A 16,969-nucleotide genomic window follows, 5' to 3' on the forward strand; every position below is an offset into this window, starting at 1 on the left:
TAAAATTGGGGGCTACAGATGGCAAGTGCTACTTGACCGGGGCGGGGGGAGGTCTGGAGCAGGACCCGGAAGGATGCTTAGGGTTCATAGGGGTGGAGAAGAGAGATTAGGCCACTCGAAGGAGTAAGAATGGCAAGAGGCGAGAATACGCAGGATCTTGGAAAGCGCGAGAGCGGGGTTTCTGGGAACTTGGATGGGGAGTCACGTAGGGACTTTGCGTTTTGTACAGTAGCAAAAAGAGCAAGAGGGAGAGAGAGAGGGAGCGAGGCAAGGAGGGCTGGAGAGTGAGGGTGAGAGAGGGGTGGAAGGTGAAGACGTGAAGACAGGGAAAAAGAGGAGAGAGCGAGCGTAAAACTATCCGGGCGGGCCTAGGCGGGGGAGGGGGGGCGCAGACCCTCCAGGCCACCCACGTCACCGGCCCCTTGTCGTCGGGTACCTGCAGTGCACCACGGTGGGCCCAGCGCCGGGGCTCCTGCTGATGTAGTCCCTGACGGTTCTCACAAACTGGATCAGGGACTGGGTGGTCTCTGGGACCCCGTGGTCTGGCCACACCGTGTAGTGAAAGTGGCGGATGAGCCTGTGTGCGTCGAGCTGTTCCTCCTGTAGGAGCAGAGAGGATGGTAAGGGGAAGGGGGCAAGGCAAACCTTCAAGTCTGACCCCTGTGACCGTGCAGCAGTCCCCGGGAGCCGAAACTACGGGGAAGGAGGCGGCAAGAAGGGGGGGTCATAAGTGTCCTGCATCTTTCCAAGCTGGGGTGTTTAGTGATGTCAAACAGAAAAACATACGCTGCATATCCTAAATTCCCGGATGGTCCACTCAGGCAGCACAGACTCTGAGAGCATCTGCAGGATGAGGTCCCCATAGTAGAGGGAATCCTGGTCTGCTGGCCAGTAATGGTCACACTTTACCTAAAGGAAGACGGAGGGAAAGAACCGTGAGTCTGGAAACGTGACTCCCTGTGATTGTGTGCGTTTCCTCCTTGAAACGTCTTCCTGAGCTGGAGTGTAGGGTCCCGAGCTGGAGTGTAGGGTCTGAGCTGGCATCTCGGGTCAGCCGCTGGAGCATCTGGCCGTGGGCTCTGCATCAGCGTACTCCGGGCCCGCGCCCAAGCCAGCCAGCTGCTGCAAGGGCCGAGAGCCGCTGTCTGGGGAGCAGAGCCCCGACCCTTGGCTGCACCTCCCTTTCGGGCACAGTGTTCCAATGCTTGAGCGTTTTGTTGATTTCCCTAGCATCTCGGTTCCATTCCTCATAACCCATATGGCCCAATGGTTCTTTCTGAAGAAAGGTCTAGCTGGGCAGAGGAAGCCATGTCTCCCTGGCCCCTGTTGGTTCATATTTGAAATCACTCTCCTAACCTGGATCGAGCGCCACGTGCCACAGGATCTTTGAAAAGTCAGAACATTTAGCTGAGCCCCGATGCACATGCCAGGAGAGAGAAGTATGAACATGTGTTTACTGACCACAGATACTGGGTATCTTCTATGTCATCTCTTTTTTAATCCTCAAAATAACCGTGTGAAGTACAGGATTATAAGTGTATTATAAGAGGTTTGATTTGCCCAGAGAACGATTTCCCTTTGGTCTGCAGACATAGCCTAGTCTGCTAGGGGCAGGGCCAGTGTCTCTGGCAAGGGATACACCGAAGGACAGAACAGACAAGGGGCCACTTATGATTTCTGCGTCCAGTCTTCCAATGGAAACGCCTCTGACTGAAACTTCAGAATCAGAAGCGGAAGTGGGCATCACCCATGTAAGCTTTTATAACTGAGTGGCTTAATTCACCAGCCATGTTCTCACATGATCCCTCCTTGGCTTTTGTGGGGTTTAACTTTTGATGGTGGGGTAGAATTCCATCCTAGTAGGCGGCCCTAAGCCATGGTCGGAAGTCAGGAAGACTGTTTACTCACTCGGCCCTTCTCCACACACTGGGTCACCATGACGATGTTGTGAACATTCTGTTCCCACGCCATCTTCCAGAAGTCATCCTTGGTGCCAGGAAGAGGTCCCTGAGTGGCAATGTATTCTCTTCTGAAGTTGTTGCCCTGTGACGAATTTACAATATGGAGAGTCAGAAACAATGGGCCTCGTCAGGACTATAAACAGAGGGTTATCTCTGTAGGTTAGATGCTACAGGGTCTTTGCCAGATCCCTGACTTGAGAAAAAGATACTAACACAAGTGTCAAGGCTGGGGAGCAAGAGAGACAAAGGCCGGAACACTGAACTATAGTTAAGAGCCAACTTCCCATTTATTAGGCCGGGTCTATTTTAAATGGCAATGGGCGACTCAGGTAATAATCTAGAGAATGCTTCACTCTCAATGGTTTGTGTGTGTGTGTGTGTAGACTCTGAGGGACTGACTTCCTCAGGCTCTTCCCCTGTTCAATGCAGAAGAGTTTCAGTCATTTTGGGTAACTGACAGAGTGCTGGTAAGTGACGTGACACAAGGGAAATTTCGGGGAAGGGAAACCACAGTTTATCGAGCACCTACCATATAACACGCCATGGGTCAGGACTTTCACACATCTTATTTCATCTGAACCACAACGCTAAGAGCCAGGATATTTTCGCCCACTTATTCTGCACTCCAGCAAGACAGAATTACTTGCAGCTCTGAGCTGAAGTTCCTTCTCTCCTTGCCTCTCCTCAGGGCCCCTGCATTGTGTCACCTCTGCCACCCCCACACCCGCCCACCCAAACCCTGCGTCTCATCTGGCCAGTCCTTCTTTATCCTCCACGTCTCAGCACATTGCCTGCTGTGCTGAGCCTTCCTTTATCGTCCGCCCTGCCGGCTGGTGGTCTCCTTCCAGAAGCTCCCCTCACAGCCCTAGCCTCTTGCTCCTCAGAGAGAGGCCCTCAGACCAGCAGCACGGCGATAACCCGGAGGCTCGTGAGAAATGCAGAATCCCGGGTCCCACAGGTGCGGATGTGTGTTAGTGCTGGAGAAGACAACATCTCTCTAGCCTGTTTCCCAGGTCATCACCTTGTCATTTCCTGATGCCCCGACTCTGCTGAGACTTCTCTCACGGGCAGGATTCCAACTGGCCTTATCCCTGTTTGCAGCTCAGAGTCTGACTTGTAGTTACTACTTAACTATATAGGGTTTACTGAGTGAATGAATGATTATTTGAGGTAAATATTAAAATCCTCATTGTTTGGAAAAAAAACAATAGAGGCCCCAAGAGGTGACATAACTTGCCCAAGGTCAGGGAGTCAGCAAGGGGCAGAGACGGGATTCGAAGCTGCAGCCGTCTGATCTTACAGCCTTCTCCATGGTAGCGTGCTGTGGGGAACTGGCAGGGTGCTAGCCAGAAACTGAGCCCAAAGGTTTGGCACAACCTTTGAGTTGTGTCTTTGGTTCTCAAAAATCCACATAACATCGAATCAGCTCCCCCTCGCCAGGCAGCATGAGCTGTGGAGCCTACTCAGGGAGCTCTAACCTGGGCGAAGGGCTGCAGAGAGAAAACCACCTTTCATCGTGCCTCCTGGGCTCCTTATAATCCCGTGTCACTACAGCCATTGTGAAAATGGGCCCCAGCAGTGATGGAATTGCGCACCCTGGGTTTTATGGCAATCAGACACGGTCTTCTAAAATCAACATGCTTCCAGACCTGCGAACAGTGGGAGCACGTGGGAAGAACAGTGTCGGCAGGGTCGCCACCCGTCAAAGCTTTATCCCAGGCTATGGCTTCATGGTTCACTTACAGGGATGTAGCTGGCATTGATGTAGTCTGAGCACGGGTCATCATCCACATTGGACAGCTTCACTCGAGAAGCATCATCTGGAAGGAAGTTGATGAGAGAGATTTGTCACTGGGTCCTGGGAGGATTTTTCTATCGTTGATGGAAATGCTTGGTATCTGATGTGCATTAGCTCTGACCCCCAAAATGCTCCCCAGGGAGATATTCTCATCTTCATTTTGAGGATAGGTTCAGACAGGATAACTGACTGGCCCAGGTCGCGCAGGTGGCCCATAGACACACAAACAAAGAAGCCAAATGCTCTCTGAGGTCCCCTCTGCGCTTTCCTTTGTAACATTATACCATTTGCCCGATGGAGTGGCCAGCTCCCTTTCACAGCTGAAATGAATACAATCCAGACAACCATCTTCCATTGCTTCACCTGATTGGGTCAGGATGATAAAAATATACAATCGCTAACTTGGGACTTTAAGGAAACCCACCCTGGCCTTTGCTATTAACCCGGTGACTGTTCCTATGTCTCCAGGGAGAAGCAGTAGGACCGCATGATGAAATGTCAACAGCAAGAGAGGCATCTCATAACCAGAAACCAAGCTGGTTGTTACCCCACGGGAGGGAAGTGCGATGACATTCTTTTTAAAAGACATTCAGAGCCTCAGCTCTTCCATATCCAGCTATACCATATTTCTTTAGCCCCATTTTATTCCTGAAGAAGAGAAGAAATGGCTGGAGGAAGACAGCATTACAAATTTCAGCACAAAACTCACAGGGCAATATATTGTTGTATCGATTTTTCCCTCTATTCTCCGGCAAGAGTGCAATGTCACATGATTGGTTTCGACCCACGTCTTTCAAGTCCTATTAGGTCAAAAAGAAGTTCGTAAATGGAAGCTATGAAATAGAATAAGGCCGATCATACAGTCCTTGAGATACATAACGATCTAAGAATATGTCACAATAGCTGCTGTTTTCGGAGCGCCTCGTATTGGCCGCGCATTAGCTCGGATCCCCACAACGGCCTCAGAGGGGGTATCCTCACCTCGGTTTTACAGATGAGGCTCCGACCGGATAATGCACTTGCCCCAGGTCACATAGGTGGCAAAGCTGGGAGTCGAATCCAAAGCGTGGGCACTTGTTGCCACACCACTTTGTCCCCCAGTCAAGCAAAATGCCAGGTTAAATAACTGACAGAATTAGGTTTACATCTGAGATGTGTTCATTCTTTCTTAACATCTTATCCAAGTAGTATTTTGTGGGCTGTGCTATTCTGGAGCTCAGCCTGGCCTCTGAGGCTAGATGGGATCCCCCCCAGAGAACGGATTCAGACACGGCAGAGCGCTCAGCTGAGATCCTACGCGTCATCCTAACTCCTGAGCCCGACCAGCCTGTGACTCCACAGGAGAGGCCGGGAGGGAAATCCTGCTAGAGACCAGACTGCTAAAGCCTCCCTGAGTCGGAGTCGTACCTCGTATTCCTTGGACAGAAGGTAGTTGGAATCAGCCTGCAGCTTCATGAAGTGCCCTTCGAATTGATTTACTTTTATTGGGCTATAGTTAAAAATACAATAGAAAAAAAAAAAGAGAAAAGTACTGATGAAAAGGGGCACCACCATACCCAGTCCGAACTGTATTTCAAAAGCAGATAATATAGTAATTAATGAGTTCTCGCTCTTACCAAGACGTTTTCCGGTTGCTGTGAAGGACGCCAAAAGAAGAAAGACCTCATTAGCAAATCTCACATAAGACAATCAACTCATCTTTCAATACATTATGTGAAGGAAAATGTGGCGCTCACCCTTTCTGGCCCAGGTTCAAGTGGACAGATAATGGTCGATCCCGGCGAATGCTCAGGCGGGCAGAGGGCCTTTCTCGACCATGGCTGCAACATAAGGGAGAGGATTTATATTCTGATTACGAAATTTGACTTAAACAAATTTTTCCATTTATGGTGAGGCTGTGCATGTCTGTGCAAATATGGATTTTTCAGTATTCATGTAGATTTACACTCAGCCAACGTCTCTTTGAGGGGAGGAAGAACATAAAGAAGAAATAGATTTTTCCCACTCAGAAACGGATCTTTGCAATAGCTGGAGATTTGTCTCATGGTTTTTGGCTACAGGTCATAATCACTTCCCACACTCTCAATAAAACTTTCCTTAAAAAAAACCCCCAGTAAACCTTAGATGCAAGACATGACTGCAAGAGGGAGGACAACGTGCCAAATAAATTCCCTAAGAGGAGGGGGTGTGGCTTTGGGGCCACATGCTATTTGGTTCTTTTCGGTCCCTTCTTAAATTAGCATGGCAAATATCATCATGAAATGGTGATGTCAGCCATACTTCTCAGCATTTTCCAGAAAAGCACTTGGGTGCACAATTCACAGACATCTCTGTCTTCATGAGCAAAAGGAGTTATTTCACATTCAAATGAAGCCACAGATGGCCCCTCAGTCATTTGGGGAGGGCAAAATTCATCAATGGTATGTAGCGAGGCTGAAAAAAGCCAGTCATGGTTGGAGGGTTTGACTTGTTTTTCGTGAGAAACAAAGGTGATTTCACCTGAAGAATTGAAATCATCTTCCCTTTTTACTTTTCAGGCTAGAGGGCATTTTCAATTGCATCTTGAAAGTTGGGCACGCAATCGCTAAAGGAATCTTTGTACTCACCTGGCTTTCTGTCTGCAGATGAATAAGGCAACGACAGCTACCAGCATGCCAATTAAGAACAGACCAGCACTCACACCTTCAATAACTCCAAATAAAGGCTCTACAAGAATCCAGAAGGAAATAGCAAACCCAGGCAGGAAAATTAGTGCTAAAGAACCAGGAAGAGAGCTCCTGAAACCTTATCTCCCTAGGAACGTTATTACAGAAGAATCTGAGCAAAGCCCACACTGAGGTATTTATTATCTGATGGTAGGAGCACGCAGCCAGCAAGAGGGGGCACTGGCTCCTACATTGTAACCGCAGGTCCGTCCTTACACTTTTGAAGTCAATGGCGTTCTGCTTATAAAGGAATTTTATGCTCATTGGTGCTTGTATGTAAGGTTTAGGACACTTGAGATAAAGACCAGCAGTTTTCCACCAAGATAAAAGTGCTATTCCATTTGTATGAAACAAGTATAATAGCATCGGGGACTTGGGCAAGTCTGGTGAGTTACTGAGAGCTATTTTAATGAAATTTCAGTTTTATTATCTGGTATGACACTACCTCTTGGAGTTTGTGAATAAGCAAGAGTAGCTTATTTTTAAAACAGCTTTATTGAAATATAATTCACATTCCATTCAATTCACTAATTTAAATTATATAATTCAATGTTTTTTGGTACAGAGTTTTACAAACATGACTGCATTCAATTTTATAATATTGTCATCACCCCTCAAAAGAACCCCCATACCTCTTAGCAGTCATTTTTCCATTCTTCCCCAGCCCCTGGCAACCATGAATCTAATTTGTCTTTGTAGATTTGCCTATTCTGGACCTTTCATATAAATTCAGTCAGAAATATGTGGTCTTTGGTCATTGGCTTCTTTCACTCAGCATAATGTTTTCAAAGTTCATCCATGTTGTAGCATGTCTCAGTATTTCATTCTTTTTTATAGGTGAATAATATCTCATTGTATGGAATAGATCACATACTGTCTACCCATTCATCCATCGATGGACATCTGGGTTTTCTCTATTTGGGGGTTATTATGAATAATGTGGCTAAGAACATTCGTGTATAAGTTTTTGTGTGGGCTTATGTTTTCATTTCTCTTGGGTATAAAATTAGGAGTGGAATTGCTGGTTTAGATAGATGGTAACTTTAGGTTTAACATTTTGAGGAACTGCAGAAGTGTTTCCGCAAGCAGCTAAACCATTTTACATTCTCACAAACAATGGAGGAGTGTTCCAATGTCTCCCTATCCTCCCTGTCTTTGGGCACAGCCATTCCAGAGTGTGTGAAGTGGTGTCTTACTGTGGTTTCGATCTGCGTTTCCCCCAATGACTAATGATGCTGAGCATCTTGTCATGTGCTTATTGGCCATTTGTGGACCTTCTGTGGTGAAACGTCTAGTCGCATCCTTTCTTATTGACTTTGTATTATTGAGTTGTAAGGTAACAGTTCTTTACGTATGTTGGACACAGGACCCTTATCAGATATTAATTTGCAGATAGTTTCCCCCGTGCCATGAGTTGTCTTTTCACTTGTTTCATGGTCTCTTTGAAGCACAAATTTTGATCAAGTCCCATGTATCTGGCTTTTCTCCCCTTCTGTTGCTTGAACTATTGCTGTCATAACGAGGAAATCATTTCCTAATCCAAGGTCACAGAGTTTCACTCCGACGTTTTCTTTTAAAAGTTGTATTGTTTTAGCTCTTATGTTTAGGTCTACGAAGTAGCCAGTTTTTGAACTTACACTTTAAGCCCTTGGACTTGTTTATTCAGTGTTGCTTTTCAAGACTCATTAAAGCAACACAATCATTTTTTCTTTTAATGTGGTTAATATTCTTTTTTGGGTATATGTTTACTACCAGCCTTTACTGAACTGCACGCAATTTTGTTGTTTTCAAATAGGAAAGAATTGTGTTTACAATGGCCCTGCTTAACATTAAATTATAAGCAAACACATCTAAATCCTCTTAACTGTGTTCTGATCCCTTTTTGGTTTGAAAAGTGGGAGATTATTCCTATATTTGGCATAAATAGATGGGAGTGTTTGTGAGGCTGAGTCATCTTTTGTCATGCAGCATGAGAGACTGTTTTAGCTATGAAGAAGAACTTCCTGAGACCAAGCACTGTAGAACCCTTGCTCCAGGGAAAGGCTGGGACAGATGACGGTCCCAAGGAGCAACGTGCTGAAACATGATGCTATTATCAGCGCGATGGGAATATTCTGAGGCAACGCCGTACAGAGGTTAAGGACTCCAGCAGAATTCAGCTCTAGTATCCTGGACAAGTTACTTAAACCTCTTGGTGTCTCAGATCTTCACCTTTAAAATGGGGGATGATAATAGTACCTACCTCAGAAGGTTGTAGTGAAGATTGGATAAATATTTCATGTCTTCATCGGATAAACTATTTCATGTAGTAAATATTGGCTACTGCTATTATTCAGGCTTTCCCTCTAAAATACTAGAGAATTTCCTTTCATAGATTTAGGTGATGTCTTTAAAGTTAACATTTTTTTTATGGTGTAAAAGAAACATATAATAAACAAAAAGAAAAAAATCACCTACAGGGGTGCCTGGGTGGCACAGCAGTTAAGCGTCTGCCTTTGGCTCAGGGCGTGATCCTGGCGTTATGGGATCGAGCCCCACATCAGGCTCCTACGCTATGAGCCTGCTTTTTCCTTTCCCACTCCCCCTGCTTGTGTTCCCTCTCTCACTGGCTGTCTCTATCTCTCTGTCAAATAAATAAAAATAAAAATCTAAATAAAAAAAAATCACCTACAATCCCACTACTTTGAGATATTCATGGTTAATACTTTTTTCAGTAGGCTCCACACCCAGCGTGGGGCTCGAGCTCACGGCCCTGAGATCAAGAGCTGCATGCTCTACCGGCTGAGCCGGCCAGATGCCCTTCATTGTTAATACTTTGGTGTTTTCTCTAGTCTTTTTTTTTTTCTATGCATTTTTATGTTTGTCCATGGATACATTTCCACCTATGACTGAAAGCCTTTTATACTTATATTTTGGCCTGTGCAAGCTCCTAATTTGAATATTTTTCACCCATTATTTTAAAAGCTTCATTTTTAATTTAAAAAATCTTTTCAAGATTAATGCCCATTCAGCCCATTCTCCTTTAGAAGTAGGAGCAAATTCTCTAATCCACATCATCCACGATCCCATAAAGATTAAATTCCAGGTGAAAAATGTGTGTTCCCCTCACCATCAGCCAAGTCACCAGATCTCTCCCCTGGAGGCCCTTATAAGTGACCTGGCAGTTGGGGGACTATGCGGGTAGATGGGGAGGCTAGCCTTACCTGACTCAGTGGTGATAGGCAAAGAGAAAAATGTGTCAGAATAGAGCGGCTTCGTGAATTCCTTCAGGTCCTCATCAAACAGCTGTGTAAAAGCTCGAATGCTGATTCTGAAAGGCAAACCGATGTATTTAAGTGCAAGTGGCTGACCACAGTAAAGCTGACCAGAAAATGGGTTCCAGGAGCCACGGGGTGGGCACCTGGTCCATATGCACGCTAGGCAGGACATGAGTTATGGAATCAGATAGACCCAGGTTCATTCATGCATTTATTCATTCGTTCATCCAATGCTTACTGAGCCCCTACTATGTGCCAGTCCATGTTCTAGGATCTGGGGATACTGCAAGGGACACAGTAAAGTCCCTACCATCCCAGAGGTTATATGTTCTAGTATCAGAGGTCAGATGACGTATACACAAATTTAATATGCCAGATGGTGATAGGTACCACGAAAAACAAAAGAGCAGAGTAAGGGAAATGGCTAGCGATGGAGATGGGCATGGGGAACTGCCCCATTCAGCCCGGTCAGTGGAGGGCTCCTGGATAGAAATCAGAGCAGAGTGTGGGAAGCAGCCATGCTCGTGTTCCAGCAGAAGGAACCACAGGGGGAAAGCACTGAGAGGAAGGACCAGATGGGGCCCAGCCTGAAGAGGAGAAGGGAGGAATTCAAGATGGGCCTAAAGTTTGAGCTCAGGCCTCTTGAGAGAATAATGGCATAACTGATGAAAATGGGGAACTAATCTGGGGAAAAGAGGAAGAGCTCTGCGTGGGCTGTGTGGGATTTAGAGTGACAGTGAGACATTGATTTAGAACTCTCCAGCAGACACTTGGGGCTCTTCTAGTCACCTGGGGAGGAGAGCTGCTGAGGTGGCCATCCACATGTCCATGTGGGATGGTGCCCAGAGATTAGCTGGCCCTAAATTCAGTAAGCCAGCAAGATGCGGCTACGAAAAGATAAATTTGTAACCTCAGACTGGATGAAAAGTCTATTGTCCTTGTCTGAGGACCTTGGTCTCATATTCTGTGGGTGAGTCAGGCCAGTCTGGAGGGTTGCACTCAGTTTCTGGGGACATATCTTAGAAGGGTTAGAGATCGTTCTAGGTGATTAACCAGAAAAGACTTAGTGGAACATGATGGTTGACTTCAGATTTAAGGAATTCTCATGTAGAAGAGGAAACAGACATCATTATTTTTCTTCTTGAAGGTAGAGTGAAGCCCAATTGGCTGAAATGTCATGGAGGTGTAGTCTGGGAACATAAAGTCACTTTGTAACATCTAGAGTATGAGCTGATGCATTAGGTAGTGAGCTCTTCAACTGCAGATTTGCTGAGACAATCAGGCTTGATTTATAGGGGCGAAACTTTCCCTGTGTTAATTGAAATCCTATGAAAGTGAATGAAAGTCTCTTTTTCCTTTTTAAAAAAATCTAGATTTGTTTAAACCAAAAGTTTCTGGGCATGCCTTGTAATAATGCTGAAATAGTATCAGGCCACGGCTAGTCAGTCTGACCCTCTGCCCCTCCTTCTAACTCACGCCCCCGTCCAAATGCAATCTTATAAAACGAGCAGGACAATATTGATCAGCCACATCTATAATTTCCATCTCTAAAAGCTACTTTCCAGTCGAAAGTTGTACTTCCAGGAATAACAGGCTGTTGATGGAAGTATCATGAGATATCCCTGAAGGGTAACAAGCAGTCGGCTTGTGCTGAGTGGGAAGGTGAGGAGCCGGTGCGTGCTGCTAATGCATGTACTTTTGCAGACTGAACTGAGTCTCTCTGGTGGAGTTTCTTATATTGGTATCGCGATTTATAAGCGTGGAAGAACTCTCACAAACATGGTTCTATGTGACCATCTCCAACTTCTCCCATGTAACGAGGGAGCTTATGATATTGCCTCAGAGATTTGGAACCTGAAGCTTGGAGAGATTCCGTGTCTTGTTCCAGATCACAGAGAAGCCAGTGTATGAGAACCAAACTCTGTATTTTCTGAATCCTAGTCCAGATTTCTTTCTCTTATTTCCTCTCGGCTTAGTTTTGGCTTAACGGCTCTGACTTCTGAGGGAGAGATGGTAAAAAGGGCCCAGGCTAGGAAGCAGAGGGTCTGTGGTCTAGCTAGCACTCTGTTCCTGATTAGATGAATGGTCCCTAAAGTTTTTATGCCTCGGTTTCCTAGTTTGTAAATTAAAAACACTGGACGTTAACAACCTTGACATGTTCTGCTCAGAAATTCTAGGTGCAAAACCCAAAATACAATATGGATCCAGAAGAAGAAGGACCTTCAGGAACCCAGAAAGGAGAGAATGACCTAATAGAGGATTACCTTAAACTTGGCGGACCAACAGGAGCTCTGCTCTTACACCCTTTCCAAAAACGGACACCACCACCACTTGCCTAGCTCAGCACCTAGCAGCCCTCCGGATCCTGTCCCGTCCTGTCTTCCTGCGCTTGTCTTCCCTGCTGCCTCTTCTCATGCTCTCCCCACAATCTGAAACTGGACTCTTTGCTCTTCTCTAAACAGTCTGTGTATTTCTTCCTCTGCACTTTGGCTCCCACTCTTCCTTCCACCGGAATCTCCGTCTGTCCCTCTCTCCATATTTTCAAGTCCTCCCTCACCTTTTAATGCTCAGCGAAAATGTTACCTCCTTCCAGAAGCCTTTTGAACCTTGACAGCATTTATTTACCCTCATGTCCTTCAACATTCCTGCCTGTATTTTATAGGCACCTTCTGTGTATATATACATGAATAAGATTATTTTAATAAACAGACGTATGATAGTAATGATTTCAACTTCCTATGTGTCCAGAATCAGAAATCTATAGCACAAAGTTAGAGATCATGTGGTTCAATTTCCTTCATTGGGGGAAAATGAGGTCAACAGAAGCTGGCTCCCTGATGGTGGTCACATCACTATTCTATTTGGAATAGAAACAAAACCAGATCAGCACTTTGCTAACCTCCAAACTGCCTCCCACCCATCATGATCTGCTCTTTCTCTTCCCATATGGAATGACCCTAATTATACACCCGGATAATAGGAACCCAGTAACAAACGGGAACACATTAGATTCATTGACATAAAAAAATTGCACAGCAGCTAAACCTAGCATTTGCCATTTCTTTTCAATCCTATTCCCCACCCCACCCCCGTGTTCTCTCCTGTCTACCTATTCTCTCTGGGGAAGCCTGACAGCACTGAGGGTCACTGTGGCTACTAGCATCTTGAGACAGGCAGAACTCTGACTGCACTAAGCTGGGGTCAGCGGCTGCACAGGACACCGCTTACCATGTGGTTCCCCCACCTACTCTGAAAGGCCGTCAAGCATCATTTGCCCGGCATACTTTTCATGGGACTGAACCAAATGCGGGGAAATATAGGACAGTTATGTTCTAGAAAGCAAATAAGTATGGCATGAGTTGATTAAGATATAATAAGAGCGTGCAGCTGTTCATGGAGCATCTTGGCTCATTCCTTTATTTGTTCACAAACACTGAATGAGCGCCTGTCTGGGGCCGGGTACTTGCCATATTGTTTTGTCTCCTCGATCAGACCGCGAACTCTCGCAGTCTAGTGAAGAAAGAGCTAAGAGATGCTGGTGAGTGGAGGACTGGAGGGATGGAGGGTGTGAGTGCTGCTGCGGGAAGCGGAGCGGGGGCCACCTGCCCAGTGCGGTGCTGGGTTGACTGGTTCCTGGGGGTAGGGAGGCTAACGTGTGCTCGTTGAGGGCTGACTGGCTTTGGAAGTGTATGAAGGGATGCAGCAGCCAGTCAAAAGAGGGGAAGGCATCCCAAATAGAGTGAAAAGAACTTGTGGCGGCTCAGAGGTGTAAGAGAGGCATGTCGTATTTAAAGGAACTCCGAGTGAGGGGTCACAAAAGGCAGGTAGGTGCACTCGAGGCAGACGGTGGGAGGCAGAGCAGGAGAGACAGGCAGGAGGCAGATGGCGGGGGCTTTCTGTGCCCTGCTCTGGAGTCTTCACTTACTCCTGAAGGTAACGGGGACCACTGGAAGACCTTAATTTAGAAGGGACAGGACCAGTTTTGAGGGATCGTCTGCATTCCTCCTGTGTTGTTTTGCAGATGAGAGAAGAGAGGGTTTGGGAATTGAAATGCCATTTCCAAGGTCGCACAGCAAAGTGGCAGCACCTGGACACCAGGCGGGCTCTCCCAGGCCGGGGCAGCTGTTAGGGATGGGAAGGCATGTGCTGGGAGTGGTGGGCTCGGGGCGAGACGGGAGCCATCCACAGCTTCTCATTGTCCCTCTCTTAATGTAGTAACGAGTCATCTTCTCTCCCTCTTTCAGAAAGCAAACAAACAGAAAACAGCCGCTACTGACCAACTCCCAAATCGAATAGAGCCTGTGGGAAACTTTTGCTCAAATTTCCTTGAGCCCATGTGACCGAGGAGCTGAGGCATCTCTTGATCCTTATAGAAACTGAAGGATTCCTTGTTCTGATCCCTCTTACACTTCTCCTTTGCTCTGTCTGAGCTCTCCCCTTCTTCAGGAAGGCTCATATGGTCTCTTTTTGAAGGAAACATCCCTACTACATTTGCGTGTGTTTACTCTGGAGATGCTGACCTTGGATGGGGCGGTAATAGCATTTTTGTGGTGAGTCCTGGGTAGAGGTATAGCTACAGAGTTCCTGCCCAAAGTGAGTCTTCTGGGTTAGGAAAACCGTCAGCCTGCCCGTGTCGATTCCAGGGAGGGGCTAAGCATGCTCTCAGGTGTGATGCCATGTCATCGTCTCCTCTTGGACCCTGCAGAAAAGTCTCTGTGGAGACCCTGGGGTGATATTTAAAATATGTAAGAGTCAATAAGCCCCGGGCACCGACTAACCAGAATGACACTGGCCCATAGAGAACCTGCCATATTGATTGGTGGTCAGCTCTGCCAACACCCAAGAGAGACAACGCATCCTCTGCGGAAGTATTCATCTTGGATGCCTACAGCTTACATCCAAGATGGCAGCCAAGATTCTCTTTGTCTTGAGGACTCTGGCTGGGGATGCTGTGTACCTCTGCTTATACTTGCTTTCGGGGAGCACAGTGCAGACCAAGGGCACTGCCAATTCCTATGGCTGGAGAGGCCTGTTGGCTGCAGTAGTGCTTCCTGGGGCCAAACCAAACAGCTGCTCCTTCTCATCTGTCAGCCTAGCAGGAGGAAGGGGCACTCCTGTTCATGCAGGAGCCTTTGCCTTCAAGAGTTTTGTCTGGACCAAAGAGCGCTTTCATCTTTTTATGCCTTAGAAGATAAACAAGTAAGTGTAACTTCAGCCCTCACTAAAAGCAGAAGATGAAACCTCATCTTTCTTGGGTCTCCCTAAACTCAATCTTTCTGTGTGGATATTTTCAGTCATTAACAGAGTAAATAAATTGTTTGATTTGTACTAAAAACGTCTGAGGAGAAAGAACGATCTATTAAGAGCCTTCAATTCTTTGTGTAATGAACTGGAGGTTTTGAGCAATGCCGAAGGCCTTCTTTACACATTGCGTACGAATGGAGGCAGGAACACAACTTTTATAAATTACCCAGGAACATGCACAGCACTGTGGCAACGTTGGTTAGTAACCTACAGGAGCTCACATGCCTCAGACACCCAGACAGCGGAGCCCCCGCTCCTGCAGCATGTCCCTTCTCGCAAAATCATGGTCATACGTCTAACCTGTAGGCAGTGCGCGGCTTCAGCGGCCCGTCACAGAATTTTTGCTGATGGGGATCACATTTTCCACCCAGGCTCTCCATCTCTGCTCCAAGCTTAATGTGGAAGCTCTTGGAGTTGCTGTCAGGACTTTCGGCACACTTGCTGGCGAAGTAGTCGGTCTGATAGACCCGGACGGAGGCGTTGCGCCTGTATTCCAGGTAGGAAGGCAGAGGGTGCTGCTGTTCCGGCTTCAGCTCATCGCTGCCTGCGGGGAGAAAACCATGGTGAACCACTGACTTCCGCAGGACTTCGGGGACCCCAGGGATTTCTCCCTAGGCTTCTCAGCCTGCCTCCTCTCCCCCACCATCTCCGGTCGGCTCCAAAGGGCAGACACCTGGATCTGGAAGGGCGCCGTGAAAGTCTCCTCATGAAATTAATTTTTATCCACTTCTTCTAAAGTAAAAATTAAAAATAGAGTGTGTATATATACATTTTATACACACATGTACATGTATTTATACACACACACACACGCCATCTTTTTTCTAGGAAATAAAATACGTGTGTTTGAGCGGTTAACTCGTTGCATCAGATAATAAATGTGTTCCAGAACTCCTGAAAGTTGGACACTCCCCACTGCCAGAGTCAGCCCACTCAATAAGCTCCCTGCCTTGCCAATGACCACTGTAGCTGAGCTAATAAGGAAATCCCGATGCCTGGAAATAGGGAAGAGATAAGAGAAATCAAGTTCAAGGCCAGAGCAGTCACCCACAGGCACGCTCCACGTGCCACACCCAGTCTGACCGTGGCTCCGTGTACAGCTCTCTGTTATCTTGCGTACAGTTTAATCCTGGCTCGAATCCGGCCCCTCCTGCAGCACGCTTCCCAGAACTCTTCCCTGTCCACCCAGCCTGCTATGTATTTTGGCACTGCAAACTCGTTTTGATGTTGGCTGGAGGAAAGCATAATTAGGAAGATAAATATTATAGAGCTAGGATACCATTTACAACACACTTGAAGAGGTGGTATTGCAGGGGTTCATCACATCCTGGACTCTTGTTAAATAAAATTTGTTCAAAATGAGTGGGTCTTGGAAATATTACCTTGTTGGCAGTAACTGAAAAGAAATGTTGCCTTTCGGATGTACATATATGCTATGAATGACATTTATATGAGATGGATTGTTATCTTAGCTCACCAGGGGAGCACAGCCCATCTCCATGGACATCAATAATTGAAACACACAAGGCTGGAGAACACAGGCTGCCTGCTGGGGTGTGGCTTCCTTTCGGTCACTGCCTTACATTCACGTAGTAAACCGTTATCTCCACTGCATCTTCATTAAATCTAAAAATCTCTCCATAGTTCACTGATTTCTCTCTTAAATCCTTATCTGTAGATCTAAGTAAATACATCAATTTATGAGATGTAAGGAAACCTGGGATGCACCCCTGACCCTTGAAATTATTTAATTAATTATGCATAACCAAGTTCAGTACAATTAAATAAAATGTCAAAGCACACAGACCATTAGATACCCCATGAGACTAAAATACTGTTTAGCCTAGAAACTGCTCCAGCATTTGTCAGGTTTAAAGTTCCTCTCTGCCCACAAATGGGTTAAAATAGCCAGGGATGTGTAACACCTTAAACGATTTTGGAAAA

At 46.4% G+C, this 16,969-nt stretch overlaps 2 protein-coding genes across 2 annotated transcripts in view; one reads left to right on the plus strand and one right to left on the minus strand.

The window, feature by feature from the left end:
- KCNMB4 (potassium calcium-activated channel subfamily M regulatory beta subunit 4) overlaps window positions 1-11,989 on the plus strand; it is a 111,495-nt gene extending 99,506 nt beyond the window's left edge. Inside the window, exon 3 of the mRNA XM_034644450.1 lies at window positions 11,890-11,989. Within this exon, the coding sequence (XP_034500341.1) occupies window positions 11,890-11,974 (85 nt within the window). The 3' untranslated portion in view covers window positions 11,975-11,989. The remainder of the gene's footprint in view (window positions 1-11,889) is intronic.
- The window catches only part of PTPRB (protein tyrosine phosphatase receptor type B), a 110,049-nt gene that overhangs the window by 14,502 nt on the left and 78,578 nt on the right, over window positions 1-16,969 (minus strand). Inside the window, exons 21-31 of the mRNA XM_002915613.4 lie at window positions 15,326-15,569; window positions 9,668-9,774; window positions 6,366-6,465; window positions 5,496-5,579; window positions 5,376-5,393; window positions 5,167-5,248; window positions 4,469-4,559; window positions 3,705-3,781; window positions 1,909-2,043; window positions 787-909; window positions 437-600 (exon numbers count right to left, since the gene is read on the minus strand). Coding sequence (XP_002915659.2) covers window positions 437-600; window positions 787-909; window positions 1,909-2,043; window positions 3,705-3,781; window positions 4,469-4,559; window positions 5,167-5,248; window positions 5,376-5,393; window positions 5,496-5,579; window positions 6,366-6,465; window positions 9,668-9,774; window positions 15,326-15,569 — 1,225 coding nt within the window. The remainder of the gene's footprint in view (window positions 1-436; window positions 601-786; window positions 910-1,908; window positions 2,044-3,704; window positions 3,782-4,468; window positions 4,560-5,166; window positions 5,249-5,375; window positions 5,394-5,495; window positions 5,580-6,365; window positions 6,466-9,667; window positions 9,775-15,325; window positions 15,570-16,969) is intronic.

This window comes from Ailuropoda melanoleuca, chromosome 15 (genome assembly GCF_002007445.2).
Source record: "Ailuropoda melanoleuca isolate Jingjing chromosome 15, ASM200744v2, whole genome shotgun sequence".
Taxonomy (NCBI): domain Eukaryota; kingdom Metazoa; phylum Chordata; class Mammalia; order Carnivora; family Ursidae; genus Ailuropoda; species Ailuropoda melanoleuca.